This window comes from Drosophila mauritiana, chromosome 2L (genome assembly GCF_004382145.1).
Source record: "Drosophila mauritiana strain mau12 chromosome 2L, ASM438214v1, whole genome shotgun sequence".
In the NCBI taxonomy this organism is placed as follows: Eukaryota; Metazoa; Arthropoda; class Insecta; order Diptera; family Drosophilidae; genus Drosophila; species Drosophila mauritiana.
In genome coordinates this window covers 9,819,291-9,827,896 of record NC_046667.1, presented here as the reverse complement: position 1 = coordinate 9,827,896, position 8,606 = coordinate 9,819,291, and the positions used below count along the sequence as shown (strand labels likewise).

Below are 8,606 nucleotides of genomic sequence, written 5' to 3'. Positions count from 1 at the left end.
TTGGCATACGGCAACTTTGGAAGGGTGAAACCGTATGTTAGGGGCATGCAAACACCTCTTCGACAAGGGACAACGAGTGCCAGGATTCCCCTCTCTGTTTGAACATTTCCAAAGGGGGTTTTTGGAACCCCAGCGATATGGCGGAACCCTTGGTGCGTCCGTATCCATCGTCTGTTGCCTCCGATGCTTGTGACAATTACGCAAATTGTGGTTGTCATTATGTAAACACTTGTTTATGTCAAATTTGACATTTGATAGCAGCGCACGCTGACCGAAGGACATGGAAGGGGAGACGCCGTGCGTCGCCCACAGGACACGGAACAAGTGAAGGTCACGGCGGAGGAGGACGGGTGGCGGGCTGGACATCGCGCAATATGTCAAACGGCAGGTGAGCCAGGACATGTCCATGTTACACTTGATTAAGTAGGCGCTGAGTTCGACGAAATGCTTTTTAGATGGACCTCCTCTGAACCGGAAAGGTGAGGATAGCAAGGGCATGGCATGTACATGGGTTGGGGGTGGGTCTGGCTGCGGTTCATTGTCGAGTTGACACGATGGATGGCACAAGGACAAGGACGAGCAGGTGGCGCCCGGGGTCACAGGACGTGCCAAATTATTGACAGCAGGGCAGCAGAAGGCGCTTCTCTTCCGAGTCGCTTTACAAGTGTGTGTGTGTGTACCTTGGTCCTTGTGCGCGCGTGCATGTGTTTGTTGATTAATTAGAGGCAGCTGCTCGACAGGCGATTGTCCCCATGTCCTTTGCCAGCCGCCATAAGTCCAGGGTAGATGACCCGTAGCTGTGGCTAATTAACACCGAAATAGCTGGTCCATCGCTGGCCAACTAAGTTCCCAAAAAGAGATTGGATCGAAGCTAATTTGACCCACATATTGCTAGAGTGGGTTTCGCAAATATGCATATATCTAAAGGAATCAAAATGTTATCTAAATCCAACTCCTAATAGTAAATATAAGTTTCATGCTTATCTTAAATATTGTGATATTGTCATGACATATTCTGTACATAAAATGTGTATTTAAAATAGTTAGTTTTCCTCTGAATATTTATATGCATTTCAAGTGAATCGCCACTTAACTAGACCCATAAATGTGGGTCACTTAACCTGTTCCATGGATATCAGCCAACCAGACACGTCATCATTTCATTGTTCTTTTACCAAGTTGAATAGAAAATCCGTTTATAACTACCCCAATTCGAATGAATAAATAAATTTAAGCAAACGTTCGAGCAATGCCAAGTAGAAATGTCATCGTTTGCTCAGATTTTACGTCAGTGCTTAAACAATAAGAATTGATGCCCTCAACGGCATTTTCCCCAACTACTTGCTGGGTTTTTCTCCCCCCCAGAAGTTTTCATTCCCTCCATTGGCAATGGCCACTGTAAATCTCACCATTCAACTGCTCACAATTTCCACAATGCAATTTCAATGCGTTTTATCGAATGCTTCTTGTCTGCCAAACGTCATACACATGTTGCCCCATCCTCCGAGTCCCTCGCTCCGTCATCCTTTTCCCCACAAACACACACAATATCCTTGTTCCCCTGTGTGTGTGTGTGAGTGTGAGTGTGTTCTGTATCGAGTTGTTGCCATTTTGTTGCATACTTTTGTGCACGCTCATCGGCAAATTGAATTTATGCGCTGCAGGCAATGGGTAAAACTCTCGCAAAGAGTTGGGCAGGGAGCTGCATTGATTTCGTCATGTCACGGGGAGGAGTAACAGGACGAGGGGACAGGGCACGAGGACATCGCAGAGTGCACGGATTGTGCACACTGGATGCGCATAAAATCCTGTCGTTTTGGCACCACATCAACTGCTCCTCACACAAATTCCCATGCATATTACATTCGCCGGGGCTTTGGGAATCGAGAACGAAGCTACGAGGATGGGGCTAATTCCCCTGGCATCCGCGGATTGCCCATCAGTATCAAGTGATACGGTTGGCCCCCATGGCACCATCCAGTTTGAGCAAGGCGATCAATGGTTAGGTACACCTTCTGCACGCTTTTAATGGCGACAATCAGCGGGGGGCTCACTTAAGACTAAACACAGTCGGGGGGATCAGGCCTACTACTCCTCCTCCTCCTTATCCTGCTCCGGTTCCACTCGCTTCGGCTGTGGCTTGCGCCTCGACTGACCGCGGATACGTGGTGGCCTCTTGGTGGTCGTGGTCTTGGGCTTCGGGTTCTCCAGCTCATCCAGTTCCTTGTCGGTCAGACGATCCTTGTACCAGTCGGCACTGAAATGGGACAGAGATATTGGAATGATTCAGGAATGAATGGAATGGTGTAACTATAGCTTACCAATCTGGAACCTTGCGTGCCCAGTCGCAGGTCTCCTTCTCCTCGTCGAATACCTGGCCCAGCTTGCATCCGTTTCGCCTGGGCAGATCTCCGTTGACGCACACGTAGAAGAACTGGCAATCGTTGGGATCGGCATAGCGGGGATGGGTCACGGCGATGCTCTCGTTCACTTTGGGGCACTCAAAGTCGAAGACGTCCTCCGACTTGCAGCCAGTGACGCCCACCTGGTCCGGCCAGCCGCAAATGCCCGTCTTGGGATTGAAGACCAGTCCAGCCGGACAGGTAATCATATTGAACTGACCATCCACGCAGAAGTAGAACTTGTCGCAGATGCCTGGCTTCTCGTGGCCAAAGTATCCATTCTTCCGGGGACAGTGAAGCGATGGCTGAGGTGTTTCTGGGATTGAACAATGCGGAAACTTTCAAATGGAATATTCCCTCTGTGCATCCTTGAGCTTCCCTCGCCAAAGGTATCTATCTGTATGCTCGTAGAACCCTTTTTGCACATCCGTAAATACATTACTGCGCCAGCACAATGTGCTAGACACACATTTATTCAGGTGCTGTATGCTCTGCGAACTATATGCATATATGCCATGGCAACGTTATATGTATGTCAACAGGAGACAAAGGTAATTGAAATTGCTAATGGGCCTGCACAATGTGTACTAATTGCCTTGATGGGTGGCAAATAATTTATTTAAAAACTAAAACGTGCAGCAATATTTCATATTAAAAATGGCCCCACAAAATGTGTGAATAGCGAATTTTCTTAAAGCCACATTAAATGGAACTAGTGCAAGAAACTCTCATCGCGAGAACTTTAATAAAAGTCCTTTGTCGAGAAGTTTGAAGGATGCTCTACTCCCACACACACACGTGGCAGACCGAATTTGCGGCAAGTTTAAAGACGCGGGAAGCCAATTGCCATGGCATTGGGCTTAAAAATTTTTGGTGGCGCGACTCTGGCGTTGGGGAAATAATAAAATCACGAATAAAACAAGTCTACTGAGGAGGCGAGAAATAAAAACAAAGCACCGCCAAGACCAAAGACCTATTGACGACAACAATTTGGGTTAACCGCTGCGCATGCCGTTTGCATAATAAATAAGTTAACAAAAAGCGCAGCCAAGAAGTAACGAGCAAATAAGTGCGGGCACGGAGCGCGTTTATTGCCCGATTTCTGGCCCAGAAGATGGGGGATTATATGCATATATATATATGTATACTATATAGGTGGGGTCTTGGGATTTGTGCGGTGCATACGTAAAGCGGTTCTTGCAAATTAAGGAGTTTTATACTCACGTAGCTTGCTCCGCTTCATGCAGTCAATGTTGTAGGGCAGATCGCACTTCTCCTCGATGGGTGAGTAGTCATTGAAGACCATGCCATCGGCGCACAGTCGCTCCGTGGGCACGCCATCCCTGCAAAAGTGGTCAGTGTGGCATTAAGCAACGGCCATTACTCATACGCCCCGTGGCCGGGTGTGTCTACTCCTTTTGGTCACTTACAGGCAGGCGTAGTACTTGTCGCACTGCTTGCTGTCCGGATAGAAGCCATTGGGCTCCGGGCACTCCTCGGTGGGCTCGTACTCCTTCTCCGCCGCCGTCTGTTTGCTCTTCGGCACCACCGATGCCTCCTGGACAGGATCGCGGTTACGGGGCGGCAGGTGGCGCTGCGAGGGCGGATGGCCAGGACCCACGCGGAACTGGCTGTTACTGCCACGGAAGCCGCCTCTCGACTCCTGCGCCTTGGTTGCGGTCAGACCTGTACAGAAGATAGTTGAGATATACACATGTGAACTCAGTCCATTCATAAATAACGCACAAAATGTCCTTGCTTGTAGCTTCAATCTACTTTGTTGATGGAAACTCTCTGCAATGGCCAGTTTATGAAATAGTAAGTGATATTTATCAACTCCAACATAAATTAAACTTTAAACTGTATTTAACCTTTTACTATATTTAATTCGATAGTTTAGTTATTAAATTGCAACAAAGAATCTCAGTTTCGCACAATTATTCTTAAACTATGCGGCCATAAAATGCTAAGCTAATCTATTAAACAAATTGCGCCTAATCGAGTGTGAATTTTAACAACATTTTCTATGTTCATTTGTCACAAGTGCAAACACTTTGCTAAGCTTGTGAATTTATTTGCAGGATCTAATCTAGTTGAAGCTTTTGACAATACTACTCTGTTGATTGTTTCAAAAGGGAAATAGATTTTTAGATTGATTTTGCATATTAGCAATTGCAGCAAAGTAATGGTAAACTTTTGAAAGTCAACTCATATTTTGAATCCTTGATTTTGATACTGTAACAATTTGGCAATTTAAATTAGAAATTCCCAAGCCACTGGTTCTTGCAGTTTACCTTCTTTAAAGTGGTTATACTTCTTAGCATTTTTTTCCCAGTGTATCTTGCACGTTTTTGCCTTTTGTTTTTTGCCCAACGTTTCCACTATGTTTGCGTGAAAACCCGTTTGCGGCTACTCAACAAATAGCAACCGATATGTATATGAGTTGGCACTTCGATTGCGACACAGGCCACTGGATTGGAGCGACCTTAAAAGTGAAAGTCTCTCGGGGATTACAAAGCCCGGTTTTGGAACCACAAACAGCTGATCTAATCCGCCGCTGAGCAGCTGATGCCAAGCCACAGCCTTGAAAACTGGGTGGCAGTCAGCGTTTCCTGCAAGTTGCAATAATTTTTCAAGATATGCGACATGCAACAAATGCATCCAGTTAACGATGGAGCTCTCCTCAAGGTAAACCACTTCAATCAGACACAGCAAAAATTGCAAAAAATATATATAGATATATATATAGTGTATATATGGAGATACGTAGTACTTCAGTAAAAAGCCAAGCGAGCGGAGAAACAAGAAAAGACGATTTCAATTTTCGTTTGGCAGCCGCAGTGAACATCAACAATGCCAGCAAGTTGCTGATGCTGACGTCGCTCGGCTGACATTCGATTAAACGTTAATAAAGAAACAATTCCACACAGCAATTAGTGCGTGAAGTGTCGGCCAACATTTAAGCCAACAACACCAAGTTGCTGCTGCTGCTGCCGCTGCTGCAAGTGTTGGTGTTGCAGCTGTCGCTTGTCATTGAAACATGTTTCGTTCACGAACCGGGATCTGGTGAAAAACCCAAAAAAATATATATACCCAACCCAAACAAGAAGCTGGGAAAGAAAAAGTAGCAAAAACTTCATAGTTCAGTTGGCAAATACTCTTGCGCAGGAGGAGTTCGGCTAAAAATGAACATGCCTCTAATATTATTAATTGATTTTTAATTTTTTTAATTCACACTTATTCGCGAGCTTTCAAATTGAAAACATCGTTTTTTTTAACGAATTTAAACTAAAGTTAAACCAAACCAAATGCATAATTGCATTATTGTAAAATGAAAATCGAAGTCCTAATTAATTAAATAATTGTAGATTTTAACTGACATTATTTTCAGCTAATTCAGTTAGTTGCGTTGGCTTAAAATGTTTTAACTGTTTAAAATTTCAACGAAATTTAAACTTGAAGCCTTTAAATAGCAAAGCTGACTAAATTTAGTGTCGAATAAAATGTGCCACAATATTTGTACCTTATGAAACGGAAAATAACATTTATCCCTGCAAATATTATTCACTTTTCCCCCCTTTCTTTAATAATTGCCTCAAATGGCTTTTCCCCCAAGGGCATTTCCCTTACGACCTGCTCCTGAATAGGTATTGTCCTTTCATTTTTATGGCCCCCCTTTTTTTTATTTCGCAGCACGTCAAGCGGAGCGTGGCCTATGCGGTTTGGGCCTGGCTTTTTTCGACTCGTCAACATGGTCGACTTGGTTGGGGGCCGTCGCGTCGCTCTGACAGTCTGTCAACAAGTTTGCCACGGAGTTCGCAGTCGCAGTAGGAATTGGAATTGGAATTGGAATTGTTGTTGGAATTGGAGTTGGAGTTGGAGTCAGCCGTTGTCAACAGACCCGGTTCAACCCGGTCCTGGACCGTTTGACTCGATTCCCAGTCCGGTTAGACTAGATTAATTGACTGCCGATTGCGAAGCAGACGGAGGAGTGAGTGGAGTGGTGGCTACAATACGGTTTTTGGGAGCTTTGGATCTTTGGATTTTCGATTCCAGTCACACACGTCGTGGGTGTCGTGGCTGTCATCTTGGGAAAGTGCGTGCAGGCAGCGCGTTAGGTTCAATGAACATTAAATAGATTAAAAATAAACAGATTGGAAACACTTTTTCATGTCATTCACTGAACTGATGCGAGATTGACAATAGAACCGACCGGTTTGTTAAATTGGATGTAAGAGATTTTTATATGCATATGGGGGAAAAGGTGTTCGTCTAGATAGGCAAACACACATTATGAACTTTTCGTACAAACATGTTTACAATCAAATTAAAACTTTTCCTTTGTCTCAACGCGGTGAGTTTTCCCTCAATTAACTGGCAATTTAATTAGCTTTCACCCGGCGGCCCCGAATTGCAATACATTTAATTATGAGCTGTTGCCATATTTTTGCCATAGCCATTTTAATATAATTACCAAATTCAGCTTATTCCCCCCGAGTGCAACAGTTGCTCGCCTATCAATTTGTTTAATATGTATGTTTTATGCTGGCGAGTTAACAATGTGCATTTTTAATGCCCCCGCACATTGGAGACAAATAAATTTTTAATGAGCTTTCACACAATAAATGAGCAGAAAATTTGCCAGCAAATTAAATTGCCGAATTTCCAATTGCAATTGGAATGCCAATGGGCTTGCAGCTGTAATTCCGATCCAATCACGAAAGAACGCTATAGCTGAGTACCTCGACTATCAGGTACCTATCGTTCTAGCTCACACTAGCTCCACCTAGCGGCAGTAACATAATCGCTTCTTAAGTCTCTACTATCTTTATATCTTAATATAACTTTCCAGCTTTTATATTTCCCGAGAGACTCGAATCTGGTATACCCTTTTCCTCAACGAGTAACGGGTATGAAAACCGAAAAACAAAAGTCGTGCAAATTGGCAGCAACAACAGCGTGGTATATATGCCGTATATGCTACATGTGGCATTTACACGTGTTCTATGCCATCGAAATCGGACAACAGTTGACATGATGAGAGGGCAAACACTGCAAACACTGCAGATATGCATAAACATGGGCGCCAATAATGTTAACAACAATATTTTTCAGCTTAGTTGCTCCTGCACTGTGCATTCTGCATTTGCATATGGCTGTTTGTCGCTATTATGCTGGTGTTGGTTCGTTTATTTGTTCGTTCGTTTGTTTGTTGGGTTGTTTGTAGGTCGGCCTGTGGGTTTGTTCCTGTTTGTTTGGGTGCGGCCAACAATTAGAGGCGATTGTTTTCGCCGAGAGCAGAAGAGCATTAAAGTCACGGCACATTATTCAAATAGAGTTTGCACAGGGACATTTTGCACGCCATGGTATTGACGTATCATTAATTGGCAAATGCAATTAAGAGCTTTTTCCACACTTACCCACGGCCAAAGCCAAAGCAAATATGCATATTTTCACAAACGCCATTTCGTTAGCCGACATAAACCTGCACGGACAGATAGATTATTTTAATATTGCAAATTTATATGCTTTCCGGCACTTTAAACGGCATTCAAGAGCATTCCGCATTCCACATTCACTTAATTCACCACCACCTCATCCGCACTACACTCGCAGAAATCGGAACTCACCAAACTCGTACGTGCGCACGCGTCTACGTCTCGCTCTCAACTGTGCGATCGGATCGTCTCGTCAATGAGTTTTAACGCCCAGAAGTCTCCATCACCTTGGCTGCTTTCGCCCTGCTCCGTTGGAACTGCAGTGAGACGGCTGCGCATGCGCAGTTTGGAGAGAAACCGGTCCGAGCTTTTTCGAAAGCTCCAGACTCTTAATGTCAGATGGTTAAAGACGTACTTTTCGAGATCGATTGGTTGTCCGAAATGGATTTCCAATGTGGATTTTCAAAAACGCCTAAACTTTTTAACAATTTAAAAACTATGAAAATAAAGGAGCAACTTAAGGAACACTTAATATTTTAAGTACTCGAAACCTAACAAAATCAATGTTAATACAGAGGTGGTCAAAAGTATTTACACAACGAGCTTTTTTTTCAATTAGTTGACAATTGAAAAAAAAGCTCGTTGTGTAAATACTTTTGACCACCTCTGTAGATAGTTTAAATATGTTACTATCTTGCTTAAGAAGCTCTATCTTAATCAATACAACACGAAAGGCTCTCAGAACTTTAATGAAAGGTAAATAAAC

At 43.9% G+C, this 8,606-nt stretch overlaps 1 protein-coding gene across 1 annotated transcript; it reads right to left on the bottom strand.

The window, feature by feature from the left end:
• Positions 1-1,999: 1,999 nt before the first annotated feature.
• On the bottom strand, positions 2,000-8,086 carry LOC117150284 (protein obstructor-E). Its single transcript, XM_033317102.1, has 6 exons — positions 8,033-8,086; positions 7,823-7,887; positions 3,833-4,088; positions 3,627-3,745; positions 2,322-2,718; positions 2,000-2,257 (listed from the first exon to the last, which is right to left on the bottom strand). The coding sequence occupies exons 2-6, from the start codon at positions 7,881-7,883 to the stop codon at positions 2,089-2,091; spliced, it is 1,002 nt and encodes a 333-aa protein (XP_033172993.1). The 5' UTR covers positions 7,884-7,887; positions 8,033-8,086; the 3' UTR covers positions 2,000-2,088.
• Positions 8,087-8,606: the final 520 nt, after the last annotated feature.

What these genes read in the sequence shown, in the direction of transcription:
- LOC117150284 (XM_033317102.1), bottom strand. Translation starts at nt 7,883, where the DNA reads ATGTCGGCTAACGAAATGGCGTTTGTGAAAATATGCATATTTGCTTTG. An exon ending in TGCTTTGGCTTTGGCCGTGG is followed by an intron (nt 4,089 to 7,822) that starts GTAAGTGTGGAA and finishes TCTTCTGTACAG; the next exon opens with GTCTGACCGCAACCAAGGCG. An exon ending in GCACGCAAGGTTCCAGATTG is followed by an intron (nt 2,258 to 2,321) that starts GTAAGCTATAGT and finishes GTCCCATTTCAG; the next exon opens with TGCCGACTGGTACAAGGATC.